This window comes from Sus scrofa, chromosome 8, assembly GCF_000003025.6.
Source record: "Sus scrofa isolate TJ Tabasco breed Duroc chromosome 8, Sscrofa11.1, whole genome shotgun sequence".
Classification (NCBI taxonomy): domain Eukaryota; kingdom Metazoa; phylum Chordata; class Mammalia; order Artiodactyla; family Suidae; genus Sus; species Sus scrofa.
This window is the reverse complement of record NC_010450.4, coordinates 54,760,822-54,781,868: the sequence shown is the minus strand read 5'-3', so window position 1 is coordinate 54,781,868 and position 21,047 is coordinate 54,760,822. Positions and strand designations below refer to the sequence as shown.

At 41.4% G+C, this 21,047-nt stretch overlaps 1 protein-coding gene across 2 annotated transcripts in view; it reads right to left on the bottom strand.

The window, feature by feature from the left end:
• TMEM165 (transmembrane protein 165) overlaps window positions 1–21,047 on the bottom strand; it is a 44,783-nt gene that overhangs the window by 14,484 nt on the left and 9,252 nt on the right. For both annotated transcript variants that reach the window (XM_021101337.1, XM_021101336.1), the window contains exon 2: window positions 20,097–20,322. In XM_021101337.1, coding sequence (XP_020956996.1) covers window positions 20,097–20,322 — 226 coding nt within the window. The remainder of the gene's footprint in view (window positions 1–20,096; window positions 20,323–21,047) is intronic.

Here is a 21,047-nt window from a genome sequence, read left to right as displayed (position 1 = left end):
CAGCAACGCCAGATCCCAGCCACATCTGTGATTTACACCACAGGTCATGGCAACTGGCGCCAGATCCTTAACCCACTGAGCAAGGCCAGGGATCGAACCTGCGTCCTCATGGATAGTAGTTGGGTTCTTAACTCCTTCTTGCTAAGGCGCAATGGGGAATCTCACCACTGTTTTAAAGGGAAAATAGTTCACATTAGATGTAAATCTAACACATAAAAACCTTAAATTTTACTTTCCCTCCATCAATATTGAGCCCTTAGGTCTATAGCCAGTGACTAAACACAGTTCATCAGGAAGTCAGTGGTGCAGGGAAGGTGGCAGGGGTACCACACAGCCCTCTCATGACAGCAAGCTCCTCTCCAGACACCTCTGGCCAGAGCAGGACACAGTACTTTAGTTAAGAGGTTAGCTTCGATGCCTTCTATGGACCCCATGGTCTTACATAACCTGGAAGCTATAGCACTGTCCTATGAGATATTTCTTCATCACAAATCTTTAAATTACAAACTTCTATAGTGAGGAATCATGACAAGATTCTCATGTGGCATGATTCTAATGTTGCTCTTTGCAACAACTTAAAGTTTATCTTTTGGAATAAAACTAATAATTCCATGTGTATGGTATGATACTATAAAGAACCCAAATCCTAAGAGTGAATGTAAAGAACCCAAATCCTAAGAGTGAATACATTTACATTGGTAATATGAAGTTAGTAATTAAAAACAACAGGAGGGCCAGAGGGTATTTCCATATAGATAGTAAGTGGATTACCCTTCACTTGACCAACTCTTCATAAAATAGACACAACACATATCAAACTGCCTGAACATCAAATGTTTGACTGCATAGGCAAACCACCCCCTGCTTCATTATATTACAAACGGAAAAAGATTTAGAAGTGATGTTTAGAGCAGGATCAAGATGGCAGAGGAGTAAGACGTGGAGCTCAGCTTCTCCCACAAAAACATCAAAATAACCCATCTATATGTAAAATGATTCACACAGAATATCCACTGAACATTGGCAGAAGACCTGAGAATTCCAAAAAGGTCAAGAAAACATCCACAAAACTGGGTAGAACAAAAGGAAAAGAGAAAGAAGACGGGAAAGAAGGAATTGGGACAGGACCAGCCCTCCTGAGAGGCATCGACTGGTGGAAGGTGAGCCGAGTGGATGACCTCAAACCCTTGGAGAAAAGCACCACAGCCAGTGTGGGGAGGTAAAAGCAGAATGCTGCACAGACCATCGGTTCCACAGCCCTGGACACCACAGCCTGGGACTCAGCCAGAGACTGGTTCCAGGCAAAGGACTAGGGCTGGCTGTGTGGAGACAGGAAGCAGTGCTCCACAGGCTGGGGAGCATAGGAGGAGACCTGGGCCAACAGGAGAAGCAAGAGGAGGGGCAGGATTGCCCTAGGAATGTCCTCTGGGCATGTGCAGGCTCTCGGACAGCAGAGCGTCTCCTGTGTGGGCTCCGGGGGCAAACCACTGCAGCCATCTCAGTCTGAAGTAGGTATGCCCCTCCTCCCCCCACCCCCGGTCACCTCAGGGGTTGCTGCCCCAGAGGACCTGCAAAGGAGTGGTACCATTGCCATCACACTCCCACTGCTGCTGCTGTAAAAGGCTCTGGGTGCTGCTCCCACATCTCTAAGGGTCACTGCCACTGCCCAGAGCCCTGAAACCAGGTACCACCTGGAGGTGCTCCCCATTGCCCTCACCTCCCTGGAAGCACATGCAGGCTGTACACCTGCACACACCCTATCAAGGGAATAAAGGTCTGCGCACGATGAGGAAAGAGAGAGCAAACATTCAAACCAAAAGCAGCCCTTATGCACCCCTGCTGCCACCAAAAAACCAGTAGGTCCTCAGAAGCTACCCAGGGACACTCCTGCATATAAATAGCCCTGAAGACAACAGTAGATAATTGTTTTCCCTAAAAACAAAGAATTAAAAACATATAAGCAAAGTGAAGAAGCTAAGGAGCCATTCCCAGTTAAAAGAATTCCCCTGAAGGAGCAAACAAGGAAACAGACCTCTCAGTCTAACAGACACCAAGTTCAAAAAGAAAGTAATGAAAATTCTAAAAGAATTAAGAATGGCTATCAAGAGTAATGCAGATTACTTTTAAAAGAAACTAAAAACTACAAGGAGGAACCAAGAAAAATTAGCAAATTCATTTGCAGGGACAAATGGTGAGTTAAAAGCTTTGAACAGCAGAGTGAATAATGCAGAGGAACAAACAACTGACTTGGAAGACACAATAATGGAAATCACCCATTCCAGACAGGAGATAGAAAACCAAAGAAAAGAAAAGAATGCAACTGAAGAGATAGAAAAGGGGACTGAAAACATATTTGAAGAAATTATGTCTGAAAACTTTCCAAATCTAAATGAAACAGATAGGAAGATACAGGAAGCACAGAGGGCCCCAAACAAACTGAACCCAAACAGGCCCACAGCAAGACATATTATAATAAAAATGGCAAAAGTTAGAGGAATCTAAAGCAGTAAGAGAAAAACAGTGTTAATTATAAGGGAACCTCCATAAGGCTATCAACTGATTTCTCTACAGAAACACTACAGGCCAGAAGAGAGTGGCAAGACACATTCAAAGATCTAAAAGAGAAAAACTGCAGCCTAAAATACTCTAGCCAGCAAGATTATCATATAAAATAGACGAGAGAAAGAAAGTATTTCTTAAACCAAAACTGAAAGAATACAGCAATACTAAACCCATTCTAAAAGAAATAGGTCTCCTCTAAATGGTAAAGAAATAAAAAAAGATATAGTATGGAGGATATCCAATTGGAAAGTAATCACTTAAATATACCAGTCTACAGATCAAAAAGAAAAAGAAAAAAAAAAAAAAAAAACTTTGTGAAAGCAATAATAAACACAAGGAATAGCAAAAGGATAAACATGAAGATGTAAAAAAAGGACCTAAAAATCATAAAATGTGGGGAAGGAGAGTGAGAAAATTTAGACTTTCTTTTTAAAAAATGTGTTTGAGCCTATATGACTTACTTCTTCTAAAGCAAGAAGATATAGGAAGGGGTTAACATACTTGAAAAACAGGGTAACCACAAATCAAAACCTAACAATACATTCACAAAAACTAAAGAGGACACAGCATAAAATAAAAAGAAATCAACCAACCAAAAAAAGAAAGGAACAAAGGAGAAACAAAGTCAACTGGAAAACAAGGTTTGAAATGGCAATAAATACACATTTATCAATATATACCTTAAATGTCAATGGACTGAATGCACCAATCAAAAGACAGAGTGGCAGGCTGGATTTAAAAAAAAAAAAAGGGAGTTCCCGTCGTGGCGCAGTGGTTAACAATCCAACTAGGAACTATGAGGTTGTGGGTTCAATCCCTGGCCTTGCTCAGTAGGTTGAGGATCCAGTGTTGCCATGAGCTGTGGTGTAGGTCGCAGACGTGGCTCGGATCCCAGTTGCTGTGGCTCTGGTGTAGGCCGGTGGCTGCAGCTCTGGCTAGACCTCTAGCCTGGGAACCTCCATATGCCACGGGAGCGGCCCTAGAAATGGCAAAACGACAAAAAAAAAAAAAAGTCTACAATAGGTTGCCTACAAGAGACTCACCTTGTAGGCAAGGACACATATAAATTGAAAGTGAGGGGATGGAAAAAGTATTTCATGCAAATGGAAATGACAGCAAAGCACGAGCTGCAATACTCATATCAGACAAAACTGATGTTAAAATAAAGGTCATAAAGACAAAGGACACTATTTAATGATAAAAAGATCCATTCAAGAAGGGGTTATTGGAGTTCCCGTTGTGGCGCAGTGGTTAATGAATCCAACTAGGAACCATGAGGTTGCGGGTTCGGTCCCTGCCCTTGCTCAGTGGGTCAAGGTTCCGGTGTTGCCGTGAGCTGTGGTGTAGGTCGCAGACGCGGCTCGGATCCTGCGTTGCTGTGGCTCTGGCGTAGGCTGGCAGCTACAGCTCCGATTGGACCACTAGCCCGGGAATCTCCATATGCCGCAGGAGCGGTTCAAGAAATGACGAAAAGACAAAAAAAAAAAAAAAAAAAAAAAAAAAAAGAAGGGGCTATTACACTTGTCAGTATATATGCCCCTAATATAGGAGCAAATACCTACAACAAATACTAATAGACTTAAAGGAGAAATTGACAGGAAGACAAAAACAGTAGGAGACTTTAACACCCCACTCAAAACAATGGACAGACCCTCTAGAGAGGAAATCAGTAAGGCAAGAGATCCTAAATGACACAATAGAACAGTTAGACTTAATTGATATTTTCAGGACATTACATGCCAAAAAAACAGACTATACATTCTTCTCAAGTACACATGGAACATTTTCTAGGACTGACCAAATACTGGGACACAAAACTAACCTCAACAAACTTAAAAGTACAGAAATTATTTCAAGCATCTTCTCTGACCACAGTGGCATGAAATTGGAAATCAACCACAGGAAAATAAATGAGAAAAAAACTGACTATTTAGCACAAGACCAATTAACATGCTACTAAAAAACCAATGGGTCAATGAGAAAATTAGAAAGGAAATTAAAAACTACCTTGGGACAAATGACAACCATATAAAATCTATGGGATCCTGTAAAAGCAGTTCTTACAGGGACATTCATAGCAACACAGGCCTTCCTCAAAAAAAGATGGAAGATCTCACACTAACAACCTAACCTACCATCTAAAAGAATTAAAATAAGAACAAACAAAACCTAAAGTCAGCAGAAGGAAGAAAATCATAAAGATCAGAGGAAATCAATAAAATAGAGTATAGGAGTTCCCACTGTGGCTCAGTAATAACAAACCCAACTACTATCCATGAGGATGCAGGTTTGATCCCTGGCCTCGCTCAGTGGGTTAAGAAGCCGGTTCTGCCATGAGCTATGGTGTAGGTTGCAGACATGGCTTGGATCCTGCATTGCTGAGGCTGCGGCATAGGCCAGCAGCTGCAGCTCTTATTCAGCCCCTAGCCTGGGAATTTCCATATGTCACAGGTGTGGCCCTAAAAAGCAAAAAAAAAAAAAAAAAAAAAAAATTTAACAAGAATTTAAAAGTACCATAGAGAGGGGGTCTTGAGGAAGATGTAGTAGGACATGAGGCTCATCTACTCCCACAAATATACTGAGAAAGCATCTACACATGCAACTGTTTGCACAGGAAATCTGCTGAACACTGACAAAAGATGTCAGGATTATGACAGAGCAAGAAAAACTTCACCAAACTGTATAGGACAAAAGAAAGAGGAGAAGAGACAAGAAGAAGGGGCCCTGCACCCCAGGAGGGAGCTGGAAGGAGGAAACGCTCTCGCACCCTGGGAAGCTCCCCCACCAGTGAGGAGACCAACCAGGACAGAAGAGGAACTTCAGAGTCTTAGAGTAGAACTCAGCAATCGGTGTGACAAATGGTCAGTACTATGGCAACTGTGTGCCAATCCCAGCAGGTGTTGTCAACTAAAACTCTGACCTCAGAGATCAAGAGTGAGCTAGGGCTGGCTCCCTGGGAAACAACTAGGCTTGGCTATACCGAAACAGCCTGGAGGGACTAGAACATAGGGGGACCACACTGGAGGGCAGTAACCTGAGGCATCCTAGTCAGGCTTAGAGCTAGGGGCCATCATTTGGGGGTGCTGGATGGAAGGGGCGGGGTCCACCACTACAGCCTTGTTCCCTGCAAGCGTCTCAGGCTGCAGGACCCTGTGTGCCTCAGCTCTGGGAGCCAAGGCAGCAGACCCGCCCTTAGGGCTACAGACAGTGTGACTGCCCAGGGGAAGAGCATAAGCTCTGAGGCTCCTGCCAATAGCTCCTGGGCTAGCAGCGCTGGTTCTGCGTCAAAAGAGCCCAAAGAGGGCCTCGGATGAACGTCTCCTCCAGGACCAGCAAGCACAAGCTCTGTGGCTTTACCCAGTGGCCTTGTGGGGGCTCACACTAGTGGCGCCTGTTCTGTGCCAAGAGCCATGAAAGGGCCACTGGTCCACATTCCCTGCAGGAGCAGTGGGCTGCACAGCTGGAAAAAAGCACAAGCCCCACGGCTGTGCCAGTGGCCCTGCAAGGGCCAGAATCAGCAGTGCTCCTTCCATGCCAAGACCCGAGGGAGGCACAGTGGTACACACTATGATCCTCAGCAGCTGCAGAGAGCACTCCTGCCCGCAGCCAGGCGGGGGGAGGGACCGCCAGAAGTGCTCACCCTTCAGCTACAGAGAGAGCCTTTTAGCAACAGTTAGGGAGGATACCCCCGCTCTTGGGGCTATAGAGATCCCTAGAGTGGCCAAAAAAGGGGAGTGACTGCAAAGCATTCATCCAAAAAGATACTCACACCCCTGTGTTCATCACAGTGCTATTCACAATAGCCAAGACATGCAAACAACCTAAACATCCACTGACAGATGAAGATGTGATAAATATACACAATGGAATACTACTCAGCCATAAAAAAGAATGACAATAATGCCATTTGCAGCAACATGGATGGAACTAGAGATTCTCATACTAAGTGAATTAGGTCAGAGGAACAAAGACAGAAACCATATGATATCGCTTATATGTGGAATCTAAAATATGGCACAAATGAATCTCTCTACAGAAAAGAAACAAACTCACGGACTGGAAGAACAGACTTGTGGTTGCCAAGGGAAAGGGGGAGGGAGTGGGATGGACTGTGAGTTTGGGGTTAGTATATGCAAACTATTCCATTTAGAATGGATAAGCAATGAAGTTCTACTGTATAGCACAGGGAACTGTATCCATTGGAATAGACCATGATGGAGAAGAATATAAGGAATATACATACACGCCCACATCCACACACATATATATACATATGAATGATTGGGTCACTTTGCTATACAGCAGAAATTTGCCTAACACTGTAAATCAACTACACTTTAATAAAAAAATGATGGGCCTTTAAAAAAATCATGTTTAGAAATGTAAACCTTTGTTTATATGAACATCTGTATCTGAACTAATATATGTGTGTATCTATGAGCCCCCATGATACAGATATATGTACTTTAGTTCTACTGAAAAGTCCAAGAAGCCAAGACATCTCAGTATAGTGAGCCAGCTTTGTATCCAGATCCTGGTTTCTAATACCATTTCCCAATAAGGGTCCACAGACAAATGGGCAAAGTCGTCCAAGATGAACCTGCACAATCTTGTTATACTAGAAAGGAAGGAAGAACAAAAACAAGTCATAGCATGTCACACGACACAAGAGTCAGCTTAAAAAGCTTGAAATCAGCCACCAAATCTGGGACAATTTAGGGAACAATATAGTTGAGTAATTAATTATAAACTACTAAAAAAAGCAGTTCATGAGTATGTTTACTAAACAGACAAATCGGTGGGAGGGATGCAGTAAGCCAGGGCTCCCTGGAAGGTGTGGATAAGGTATCAGAACTGGGCCATCCTTTCGCAGGTGTCAGGGCAAGTTTAGATCATGCAGGAGTCGTCACCTGATGTTAACCACGGGGAATGGGGAACCTGTATTGTCCTGAAGCGTCTCCCTGAAGACTGCATATTAGCTGTATGGGAAGAACAGAGTATACAAGAGAAACCCTGAGCCGGACCAGGTGACCAAACCCAGCATCAGCACGAGCGACAAATGGACGCCATGTGCTTCCCCGTCAGGGGACATCCATCACCTGTGCAGCATTCTAGCCAAGGGCCTGTAACCCCAAGTTATTTGAGGGGCCCACAAACACAGAATGAGCAACAGCCCATTAAAGGGGAGATGAGCTACATCTCAGAAAAACAACATTATAAAACACATACGAGGGAGTTCCCGTCATGGTACAGCAGAAACAAATCTGACTAGGAACCGTGAGATTGCAGGTTCGATGCCTGGCCTTGTTCAGTGGGTTATGGATCTGGCGTTGCTGTGGCTCTGGCGCAAGCTGGCAGCTGTAGCTCCGACTAGACCCATAGCCTGGGAACCTAAACGTGCCATGGGTGCTGCCCTAAAAAGACAAGAGACAATAAATAAATAAATAAATAAATAAGAAAAGGCTATAGAAATAGTCCAGATTAAAAGACTAAAAAGAACTAAAGGTACTACCTGACCTAAACTAGATCATCTACAGAGGGGAAAAAACTGCTACAGAGCATATGAGGGCAACTCACAAAATTAAATATGGACGATCAGTCTATCTATCCATGTCTATAAAGATATATAGTATATGTATTTATACACTTCACTTCTCTGTAGATATATGAACTGTTTGTATGTACATGTTACAGACCTAGAGACATATAAGTTATGTGTGCACATACACAAACATAATTTTATTTAGATGTAGATAAAGAGATAGGTCACAAATGCTAGAGCTAATGGGGTAAAATGTTATCAACAGGTGAATCTAGATAACAAGTATACTGCTGTTCTGTTTTACTGTTGCAAGTTGGTAAATTTAAAATATTTTTCATAAAATATTTAAATTTTAAAAAGAAATGAGGCAAAACTTTTAAAACCTCACAAACTTAGTTTTCCTCTCATCATTAGAAAACTTATGAGAACTGCTTACTGACACAATCCCACGTTTTCTGCCTTGACATCTCCATAGAGCAAAACACTACCTGGCACTCAAGCCTGTTCTTCTTCCGTGGTTTCTGCCCTCTATTTCCTCCTGCTTGGGAAACCCTTCCAGACACTTGAGTAGGTTTTATCTGAGAACAATGAAAGGTTATTTCTCTTTAAGCAAGTGCTCTGCATCAAGCCAGAAACCACTGATTTATAAGTAATTAAACTGAAAACATTTCACATAAGAACATTCTTGTGAGGGGACAAAAAAAAAATGGATAAAACTGGGGAGAATGTCAGTATCTACCGTACAGGAGTTCCTGTGGTGGCTCAGCAGTAACAAACGCGACTAGTATCCTCGATCTCTGGCCTCGCTCAGTGGGTTAAGGATCTGGCACTGCCGTGAGCTGTGGTATAGGTTGGACGCGGCTTGGATCCTGGCTTGCTGTGGCTATGGTGTAGGCCAGCAGCTGCAGCTCTGATTCGACCCCTAGCCTGGGAACTTCCATATGCAGCAGGTGCAATCCTAAAAAGACGAAAAAAAAAAAATACACATTTTTTTTTCAGAGGTAACTAGAAACAGGGAGTGTCACTGAAGCCAAGAGTATTAAAAAAAATGAGAATGCCCTTGAATGTGGTCTGAAGGGCTCATCAAAATGAAAACTGAAGTCTAGTTAGGAAAGGTGCTAACTGAAGCTTTTACAACAGTATTAGAAGGAGAAATCAGATTGCAAGTGGATAAGGAGTGAAATGGCAGGAGGGCCTTAAGGAAGTGAGGAACAGCAGTGAGGATAAAACTCTGAAGAGGAGGGGATCATTCTCCTTGAGGTCAGACAGCAGAGAAGCCAGGAAAGCCCCCAGGCAGGTGAGGGCCAAGTCCAGCCTGGCACTCAGTCCTCTGCTGAAGCAACAGAGGAGAGATGCAGATGTGCAATTTCAAGCTGGGATGGACACCACCCCCCGGGGGGACAGGGATGAACAGTTTGTAAAAGAATCCATCTGCACAAGTTCATATTCCATAGGTACATGTCTTCAGAACTCATCTGCCTGGTGGGCTGGAGACAATATGGCGGAGTAGATGCTGAGCTCACCTCCTACCAGAAGACACCAACACCACAACTAACTGCTAAACAACCATCATAAGAAAGACTGGCACAATGCCAATACCAAAAAGAAATATTCTACATCCAAAGACAAAAAGAAATCACAAAATGGTAGTAGAGGTGCATTCAAGATACAATCAAACCTCATACCAACCCCCCTCAGGGCTGGTAACCCACAAACCGGAGGATAATTATACTGCAGGAGTTGTAGAATTCTGAACCCCATGTCTGGCTCCCCAGCCTGGGGGTCTGGCATTGGGAGGAAAAGCCCCCAGAGAGCATTCGGCTTTGATGGCAGGTGGGGTTTGATTGCAGGAGCTCCACAGGATGAGGGAAACAGAAACTCCACTCCTGGAGGATGCACACAAGGACCCACACGTACAGGTCCCAGCACAAAAGTAATGACTCCACAGAAGCCTGGGCCAGACCTACCTGCTGGTCGTGGAGGGTATCCTGCAGAGGCAGGGCAGGGCAGGGGGTGCGGGGGAAACTGTGGCTCACTCACAGGACATAAAAGCTGGTGGCGAACATATCTGTAAGTACTCATCTGAAAGGTGACATCTTGCTTGGGACATGAGCACCAAGACCTGGCCCATCCAACAACCTGTAAGCCTCAGTGCCAGGATAACTCAGAACAACCAACCAACAGGGTGGGAACACAGTCCCACTCATCAACAGACAGGCTGCCAAAAGGCTGAGCCCACAGCCACCCGCAGACATGCCCCTTGACACAGCGCTGCCTACCAGAAAGCCCGTACAACCCTCTAGACCAGCCTCACCCACTAGGATACAGACACCAGAAGGGAGGAAACTACGATGCAGCAGCCTGAAGAACTGAGAGGGCAAACCAAGTTCAGAACCTACTATGGAGCCGGCTGCCCTTGGGTCACAAGTGGGGAGCAGACATCCCCAGTTCTAAGGTCAAGAAACTGAGCTACTATGTATACAAAAATAGAAACAAGAAATTTAAAAATAATGAGATGGCAAAGGAATATATTCCAGACAAAGGAACAGGACAAAACCTCAGAAGAAAAACTAAGTGAAGTGGAGACAGGCAACCTAACCAAGAAAGAGTTCCAAGAAGTGTTGTAAAGGTGATCCATGAACTTGGGTCAAGAATGGAGGCACAAAGCAAGAGGTTACAAGAAGCTGTTAGCACAGAATTAGAAAAAACAAAAAAACAACCAAGCAGTTGAAGAGCTCAACAGCTGAAAAGAAAAATACACTAGAAGGAATCAATAGCAAAATAAATGAGGCAGAAAAATGGGTAATCATCGCCTCAGAATGAAAAGAAAAACGAAGCATAGTCTAAGAGACCTCTGAGAAAACATCAGCTGCACCACCATTTGCATTATAGGGATCCCAGAAGGAGAAGAGAGAAAGAGCAAAAGAAAATATTTGAAGAGATAATAGCCAAAAACTTCCCTAACATGGGAAAGGAAATACTCAGGTCCAAGAAGCACAGCATCCCATAATGGATACACCCAAGGAAGAATGTGCCAAGATACATATTAATCAAATTGACAGAAATTAAAGACAGAGAAAATATTAAAAGCAACAAGGGGAAAATAACATCACATACAAGGGAACCATAAGGTTATCAGCTCATTTTTCAGGAGAAACCCTGCAGGCCAGAAGGGAGTAGTAAAATATATTGAAAGTGCTAAAAGTGAAAATCCTACAACCAAGAATACTCTACTCAGTAAGGCTCTCATTCAGATTTGATGGAGAAATCAAAAGCTTAGAGACAAGCAATAGCTAAAAGAATTCAGCACCACCAAACCAGCTTTACAACAAAAGCCAAAGGAAATTCTCTAGGTGGAAAAGAAAAGGCCACTACTGGAAAAGAAAATTACAAAATGAGAAAGCCCACCAGTAAAGGCAAACATACAATAAAGGCAAGAAGACATCCACACATAAGTACGATATCTAAACCAATAATCATGATGAGGAGAGTAAAAACGCAGAACATTTGAAATCCACTTGAAATTAAGAGATCAGCAAGTTAAGTGTGTGAGTATGTGCATGCACGTGTGTGTAAACTACTATCAAAACCTCATGGTAACCATAAACCAAAAATCAGTAATAATAGATACACATATGACTAAGAAAGAGGAATCCAAACATAACATCAAAGTAATCAAATCACAAGAACAAGAGGAAAAGAAGAAAAAAGACCCAGTAAAAACAAATCCAAAAAATTAACAAAGTGGCAATAAGGACATATATTTTGATAATTACTTTAAATGTAAATGGATTAAATGCTCCAACCAAAAGACACAGATGGGCTGAATGGATACAAATACAAGACCTTATATATGCATGCTACAAGAGACCCACTTCGGATCTAGAGGCATAAACAGACTGAGAGTCAAAGGATGAAAAAAATTATTCCATGCAAATGGAAATATAAAGCAAGCTGGAGTACCAATTCGCATACTTGACAAAACAGACTTTAAAATAAAGACTGTTATTTTTGGACACTACATATCAATCAAGGAATCAATCCAAGAAGCAGGTATAACAAATGTTAATAAAAAAAAAAATATATATATATATATGCACCCAACAAAGGAGCACCTGAATATAGAAAAGAAATGTTAACAGCCATAAAAAGAGAAATTGCCAGTGACACAACAATAACGGGGGAAGGGGGCACTTTGACACTCCACTTACATCAATGCCAGATCATCCAGACAGACAATCAATGAGGAAACACAGGACTTAAATGACACAATAGACCAAATGGACTTAACTGATATTTATACAGCATTCCACCTGAAAGCAGAACACATGTCCTTTTCAAGTGCACTTGGAACATTCTTCAGAATAGATCATATGCTGGGCCACAAAGCAAGTAATTCAAGAAAACTGAAGTTATTTCAAGCATCTTTTCTGATGACAATGCTATGAGACTAGAAATCAACTACAAGGAAAAAAAAAAAACCTGTAGAAAACACAAACATGTGAAGGCTAAACAACATGCTACTAAACAACCAATGGATCACTGAAATCAAAGATGAAATCAAAAAGTAACTAGAGACAGATGAAAACAACCCTATGATCCAAAACCTATGGGATGCAGCAAAAGCAGTTCTACAAGGAAAGTTTAAAGCAATACAACCTTACCTCAGGAAACAAGAAAAATCTCAAATAAACAACCTAACCTGACACCTAAAGCAACTAAAGAGGAACAGCAAAAATCCAAAGTTAATAGAAGGAAAGAAATCCTGAAGATTAGAGCAAAAATAAATGAAATAGAGACTAAAAAACAAGAGAAAAGATGAACGATACTAAAAGTTGATTCTTTGAAAAGATCAAAAAAATGGTTTACCTTTATCCAGACTCATCAAGAGAAAAGGGGAGAAGGCCCACATCAACAAAACTAGAAATGAAAAAGCAGAAGTTACAACTGACACCATGGAAATACAGAGGATCATAAGAAACCACTATATGCCAATATACTGGACAACCTAGAAGAAAGGGATAAATTCTTAGAAAGGTACAACCTTCCAAGACTGACCCAGGAAGAAAGAGAAAATATGAACAGACCAAAAACTGAAACTGAATCTGTGATTTAAAAAACTACCAATAAACAAAAGTCCAGGTCCAGATGACTTCACAGGTAATTCTATCAAACATTTAGAGAAGGGTTAACACCCATCCTTCTGAAACTTCCAAAAAATTGCACAGGTAGTAACACTTCCAAACTCATTCTATGAAGCCACCATAACCCTGATACCAAAATCAGACAAAGATACAACAAAAAAGGAAAATTAGAAGCCAATACCACTGATGAACATAGACACAAAAATCCTCAACAGATCCACCCCCTAATGAAAATGAAAAAATAAACAAAAAACAAAACAAAAAACCCCACAAATGGACCTAATTAAACTTAAGTTTTTGCACAACAAAGGAAACCATAAACAAAAAGAAAAGATAATCCACAGAATGGGAGAAAATACTTGCAAATGAAGTGACTAATGAGGGATTAATCTCCAAAATATACAAATACCTCCTGCAGCTCAATATCAAAAACAAAAAACAACAAAAATTAAAAAATGGGTAGAAAACCTAAACAGACATTTCTCCAACAAAGATACACAAATGGCCAAAAAACACACGAAAAGATGCTCAACATCACTAAATATTAGAGAAATGCAAATCAATACTACAATGAGGTACCATCTTACACCAGCCAGATGACCACCATCATAAAGTCTACAAACAATAACTGCTGGAGAGGGTAGGAGAAAAGGGAACCCTCTTACACTGTTGGTGGGAATGTAAATTGTTACCACCTTTATGGAAAACAGTATGGAGATTCCTCAAAAAACTAAAAACAGAACTACCATATGATCTAGCAATCCCACTCCTGGGCATTCACATCTGGAGGAAACCGTAATTCAGAAAGAAAAATTCACCCCTATATTCATGGCGACACTATTTACAATAGCCAAAGCATGGAAGAAACCTAAACGTTCAATTGACAGAAGAATGGATAAAGAAGATTTCGTAATACAATGGAATATTACTCAGCCATAAAAAAGAATGAAATAATGCCATTTGCAGCAACATGGATGGACCTAGAGATTTTCATACTGAGTGAAGTCAGAGAGAGAAAGACAAATAAATATATGATATCACTAATATGTGAGATCTAATTTAAAAAAAAAAGATACAGGGAAACTTGTTAACAAAACAGAATCAGACTCAAAGATTCTGAAACCAAACTATGGTTACCAAAGGGAAAATGTTGCAGGAATACATACACACTACTAGAGATGAATAGATGAGTAAACATGACCTACTGACTAGCACCGGAAAATCTACTCAATAGTCTTTAGTGATCTACATGGGTAAAGGATCTGAAAAGGAATGGATATACATATAACAGATTCATGTTGCTGTACACCTGAAACTAATACAACATTTAAACAATTTATGCTCTGATAAAATTTAATTAAAAAAAAAAAAGACATGGAAACAACCTAAGTGTCCATCAACAGATGAATGGATAAAGAAGATGTGGTATGTGTATATAATGGAATACTACTCAGCCATAAAAAGAAATAATGGGAGTTCCCATCGTGGCGCAGTGGTTAACGAATTTGACTAGGAACCATGAGGTTGTGGGTTCGGTTTCTGCCTTTGCTCAGTGGGTTAAGGATCCGGTGTTGCCGTGAGCTGCAGTGTAGGTTGCAGACACAGCTCGGATCCAGCGTTGCTGTGGCTCTGGCGTAGACTGGTGGCTGCAGCTCTGATTCGACCCCTAGCCTGGGAATCTCCATATGCTGCAGGAGCGGCCCAAGAAATAGCAAAAAGACCAAAAAGAAAAAAAGAAATAATGGATGGACCATTTGCAGCAACATGGATGGACCTAGAAATTATACTAAGTGAAGCCAGAAAGAGAAAGATAAATACCATATATTTCTTTTATGTGGAATCTTAAAAAAGGACAAATAGACTTATTTACAAAACAGACACAGACACAGAAAGAAACTTATGGTTACCAAAGGGGAGCCAGATCAATTAGGATAATAGGATTAAAATACACACACCAGTATATATAAAACAGGTAACCAACAAGGACCTACAGTATTAGCACAGGGAACTATATTCAGTATCTTGTAATAACCTATAATGGAAGAGAATACAGAAAAAATGTGTATTATATATTTATAACTGTATCACTAAACTGTACATCTGAAACATAACATTGTAAATCAACTATATTTCAGTAACAATAAAAAAAATTATCTGCCTGAAAACATGCTTGTCATTGAAGAGTCTGGCAGCTTCTCCTGTCTCACATCACTTCTTCCCTACTGCCTTCTCCGCCCAGGCTACAAAGATGCTCCTCCCCCTGTTGGGGAGGCTGGATATCCTAGAGCACCAGAGAGGGGGCCTGAAATACAGAAGCCCCCAGTCATGGACCACAGAGCAGGGGCAGGGCTCTGGGTCTCCCACTGGACAGGACGGGCATGGACAAGAAGTAGGGTATCTCAGCATGGCAGGGCCTTGATCCAGTCAAGGAGAGAGAGCATCAGAAAGATACTAAATCCTGGAGGCTTGTTTCCTCAGCAGCTCATGCCTAGCTGGGTCCCAGGCCCAATCTGGCCAGCCAGCCTTTTTAGAATTAGAATTCTACACAGATGGCTGTCATGGGGACGTATATCACATTTATTAAATTCAAAAACCCAGTAAATGCTTTCTGATAGAAAATAAGCCTGATGTCCAAGGGTTACTATGGACCAACTGCCATGACAATTAAGAAATGTGGTTAGACATTTCCCACAGATGAATGAGCTAAATCTGATGCTGCAAGGCCCCAGAAAAATATATTTTAAACGTGTGGTATGACACCATTTCTTAAGTGAAATTCTTTATTGGTAAGAGTAAAATGAAATTAAAAATATTTGTTCTCAACCATTTCTAAATATATCCAGTTAAACAAGGAACTTCTAAGTAAAAGACTAACATATATAAGAATAGTCGTTTGGTGAAATTGAGAAAAAAACTATTTGTGATATACCTGATGGTTTCTAACTCTTGCTTTTAACAAAACTGACAAGAGGCCTTAAGTTGTCAGCTGGTAAACCATGAAAAATCATTTGATGACAGTCCAGCAGGTGATTTTTGGCATAAAACTCAGGAGTTCAACAAGTTGAGTGATGTGGCTGTAACAAAATTCTTTCTTGTCGACTTAATTTATGTGAATAAAACTTCTCAGCCCTTACATCTATTTTAAAAAAAAAATCAGAAGTGATTTTAAACGTGCCTTCATTCTAGCAATAAGTATCATTCATGGACCTATAAAGTAATTTTAAAAGAACAGTTCTATCATCTTATTAGATGTATTTCCAGCTGTTAAAAGTAGTTCATTTCAATTTGATATATTTTGCTCTGATCAACTGTATACTAAGTCTGACCGGCTGTGATCAAGTGTGTACTAAGTCTGCATGGGTCAGGAAGGAAATTGACTCTGACCTTGGAGTTGCTTCCACCTCCCCCACCATCCCTCTCTCCCGCCTCTCAGGCCTTCATCCAAATCCACCCTGGCTTTCTCTATGGTCCTTCCTCCAAAGGAACCAATTCACAAAAAATGAGAAGTTGCCTCTCTTGATGAATTTTAGAGAGAGATTTTGAAGAGCGGGAAACAAGAACACCTGATGGAGGCTGTTCGACACCAGGTCTCCAGGGTGGGGGAGGGGCCCGGAGGACGCCCCCTCACAGCCACTGCCCACCCCACCTCCCACTCCTGGTCACAGGCCCAACACACTTCTAGGCACAGAGTTCTAAACTAGTATTTGTTGAATTACTTAGCCATTACTGTAAATAATGTGAAAATTTCCCAATGAATGGATCAGTTGTGCCCGGGGCACAGGTGAGCCTGACCTAGACACGAAGCCTTTGTATGAACTACCTGGTGTGGAAGTCCCATCCTATACCAGCTAATTTGCTTGTTTTACTTCATTTAAAAATCTTTCTGGAGTTCCCGTTATGGTTCAGCAGATTAAGAGCCCAGCTAGTATCCATGAGAATGCAGGTTTGATCCCTGGCCTCGCTCAGTGGGTTAAGGATCTGGAGTTGCCATGAGTTGTGGTGTAGATCACAGATTCAGCTTGGATCCTGCATTGCCATGAGCCATGGTGTAGGCCGGCGGCTGTAGCTCCAAGTCCACCCCTGACCTGGGAACCTCCATATGCTGCAGATGTGGCCATGAAAAGAAAAAAAAAAATCTTTCCTAAATTCTATAAAGCTTGTACTATTGCTACCCTGAGTTTATAGCAGACAAAGAGTCTCTAGGAACTTAAAATAACTTTGAAAGGCATAATGGAGTAAAAGTATAATTTCTTCCAATGCCTTCTTAGCTTTAAACCTTTCCCCAGTAAATTTACACTTAGCACACAGATGACAGTCAATTTTTTCCCAAAGGAAGGACTGGAGGCTATAGCCCCCATCTGTGTACCTCAGCCCTCACCCCCCTGCCCAGAAGAAAACCATCAGAACCCCTGGATTCAAAGCCAGACACAGCTGCCTTGAATCCCAGCTCCAGTGCCTGTGAGCCACAAGAGCATAATACGTCTTTGTTTTGTCTGTCTGTCTAGCTATAACAGGACAGGGGCTTGTCCTGAAGGTGCCTGATGCGTCTTGCACACAGATGGTGCTCAGCAAATGGCAGCCTTGTGACTTGTTCCTGTCTGCACAATGAGCAAGCCCCCAGCCCCAGACATCTGTGTTCCTGACTTTCCTGCCCAGCCACAGCAGTCCAAGCCTCTAAACAGAACTTGGGGAGAGGGCTTGGGACCCAAACGCTAGCAGCTGAGAAAGAATCTGGAAAGACAAAAAAAAAAAAAAAAGGAAGAAAGGAGTTCCTGTTGTGGCACAGTGGAAACAATCCAACTAGGAAACATGAGGTTGTGGGTTTGATTCCTGGCCTCGCTCAGTGGGTTAAGGATCCGGCCTTGCCATGAGCTGTGATGTAGGTCACAAACGTGGCTCAGATCCTGTGTGGCTGTGGCTGTGGTGTAGGCCAGCAACTATAGATCTGATCTGACCCCTAGCCTGGGAACCTCCATATGCCACGGGTTTGGGCCTAAAAATACCCCCCCCCAAAAAAAGAGAGAGAGAGAATCTGGAATGCTAACAAAAAAGCAAGAATACTGCGAAGGGCACATTCTGCAGAGGAAAGCAGGGAGCCCACACTAACAGCAGAATTACTGTTCTGTTACTGTTGCAACTCCCCAGCCCTGAACTCAACCATCCAGGCGGAATTGGTTCAGTGCAGACAAGGCTAATGGGAAAACAAATATGGCAAACAGATCTGACCAGCTGACTGATGAAGCAGTGTTTAACCTATCTGGAAAGACTGTTAAAAATGCATGACTCCCGAAATTTGTTTTGGAACTTCTTTTTTAATCAGTTTGCAAATGTGATCATGAATTTAATTATTTTATAGTAAGTATTAAAACACTTAGAAGACAAACATTAAAAAAACCAACCACAATAATTTTACACAATATACCAAAAATTAGATCTTTGCAACTCCTTGAACTTAAGGTGAAAAGTGAGAGAGAGTAGTTTTTTCAAAATTATTTTAAAGGATCCACAAGGAAGAGGTTTGAGGACCAATACAATCTATTCTTTCAAACAGTCCAGGTGAGAAGTGCTGCTGGTACCAGCAGCCAGAGGGGAGGCAGACCAAGGGTCAGGACAGAAGAGACAGCCCTGCTCACTGTTGGGGAAGGGGTTAACGGCACAGAAGAGATGGGGGCTGATGGAATGGGTTCCAGGGAGGAAATGGGCAGAGACAGGACAGCCTCTCGTTATCCTCAAAGCTGGAAAACTCCCTGCTATTATTCAAACTCATACCAAACAACTGACTTGGCCATTCACAACCTGCCCCACTTCTCCTATTTCCTAGAATCAAAATGTGCTTTGGAAGAAAGAATTGTTTGTTTTGAGAAATATGAATAATACTAATAACAAAGTGAAAAAAGTAGTCAAGTTATTTTAGTCAATAAAATATGCATTATCATATGTCTAAAAAGACAAACTTTAATAAGCACCTAAGAGCCAGAAATAGAACTTGTTCTGTCCTTTTAAGAACTGTGTCTCATGAGAAACCTAAAGCTGAGAGAGAGGGGTCAATGACTAAGCACTTGAAATGTAAGACCTCATTTTAATACAAACCACAGCTCTATGAGGCAGCTAGATATGAGCTCTGGTTTACAGACAGGGAACTGAAGCTCAAAGAGCTAGGTAACATCGTTAGGTTGATACACAGCAGAATCAGCTCCAAGTCTGACGCTGTGGAGAAAACTTGCTGTTTTCCATGCAACTGAGTGGTTCAAGGTAGCTTCTGAATCAGAGACTCAAGTATATTTAATTATTTAGTGTTCAAGATTACTTCCTCATGGGCTTAATTCTTTGAAAAATTGAAGTCTATATAATAACAGCTTGAATAGTAACACAAACTAGTAATTTAAGAATATTTCATTCCTTTAGTATAATGGATAAGAATAGCTTTAATAGAACACGATACACTGAACCTGACTCATTATTGATTACCAAATGTCCTTCAACAGGAAACATGCAAAATTCTCTGTAGTTGCTTGAGTCCTATCTCTAAGGTATCAAATGTAAACAAACTTATCTGGACTCACACACACATACAAAAAAGGCTAGGATGTCCATAGCAAAAGCAAGGATAAGAAAAAAAAAAAAAAACTAGCGAATAAATGAGGATTATGTATCTTCACTATGAATGACTAAAAATTTAATTTTACAAGTACAATATGGTTTTTGCTGAAAACATTTTCTGTTTATTAACTGATGGAACACAAACCAAATTCTAACATACCTAGTTGAATGATTCAGTGACGCAGGGCCACAAACCATACTTTCTCTTTAATTCAATAAACTCATTAAGAGGAGAAACGCACACTCACCTGATAAGCACGTCATTAAGCCCAAGGCAAGCATAGCACCAGCCAGCACGGTCAAGCGGTTATAGCGCATTGCCATAATGGCTGCTATAAAAAATGTCTTGTCACCCAGTTCAGATACAATGATAACTGATATGGCAGCCACAAATGCATGGATAAATCCCAAATTAGTTTGGGTAGCTGGATCTTCTTTATTGGTATGAACTGGAGAAGCTGGTGTAAATACTTTCTGAAATAAAAAAAATACACATATCAGCTATTTTTTTTAAAGTCATTTTAAATTATTTTATTTTGTATGTGAATTTTGATTGTTTCTATCATGGTCTAATCACACTGAGCCATTAGTAATGGCACAACCTCTGACTGCTGACTGCTACAATGGAGATCCAAGTCCACAGAACAGAACAAAAGAGATTAGAAACCATCTCTATCCACACATAAAATCACCTTGTTTTCTACATTTGTGAGTTGGGATTTAGTTCTTGGCTATATCTCATTCATAACTTGGGTGTAAGACCAAGACATGCTCCTCACTCAAGTGACGGGAAGCTGAGAGAAATTTCATTAACACTTTGAAGAACAAATCAGGATCAGAAAGTTCTCAACAGGCTAGAGCAAGAGCTCGCTCTAAGATGAGGTCTAACATAGCTGGAAACATGGATGTTCCTTCACTGAAGTCTAAAATAGCCTAGGGTGTAATGTGGTCAAATAAAAAAGACAAGCCAGAGTCCCACCTGGTGGTAAGGTCATTTTGAGTGGAAATGTGACAAAACTCAAAAAAAAAAAAAAAAAAAGGTGCATCAAGCGCTTTAGAGTGAGTGACAAGCCCATCTTCTGTGCCAGCCAGTCCTGACCCAAATCTGTGCTGGTTCTAAGGCACATTTTAAGAAGGCACCGCTCTCCAAAGTTCACCCCAAACAAGAGAGACTCTAAAAGCAGGGGGTGGCAAAGCTA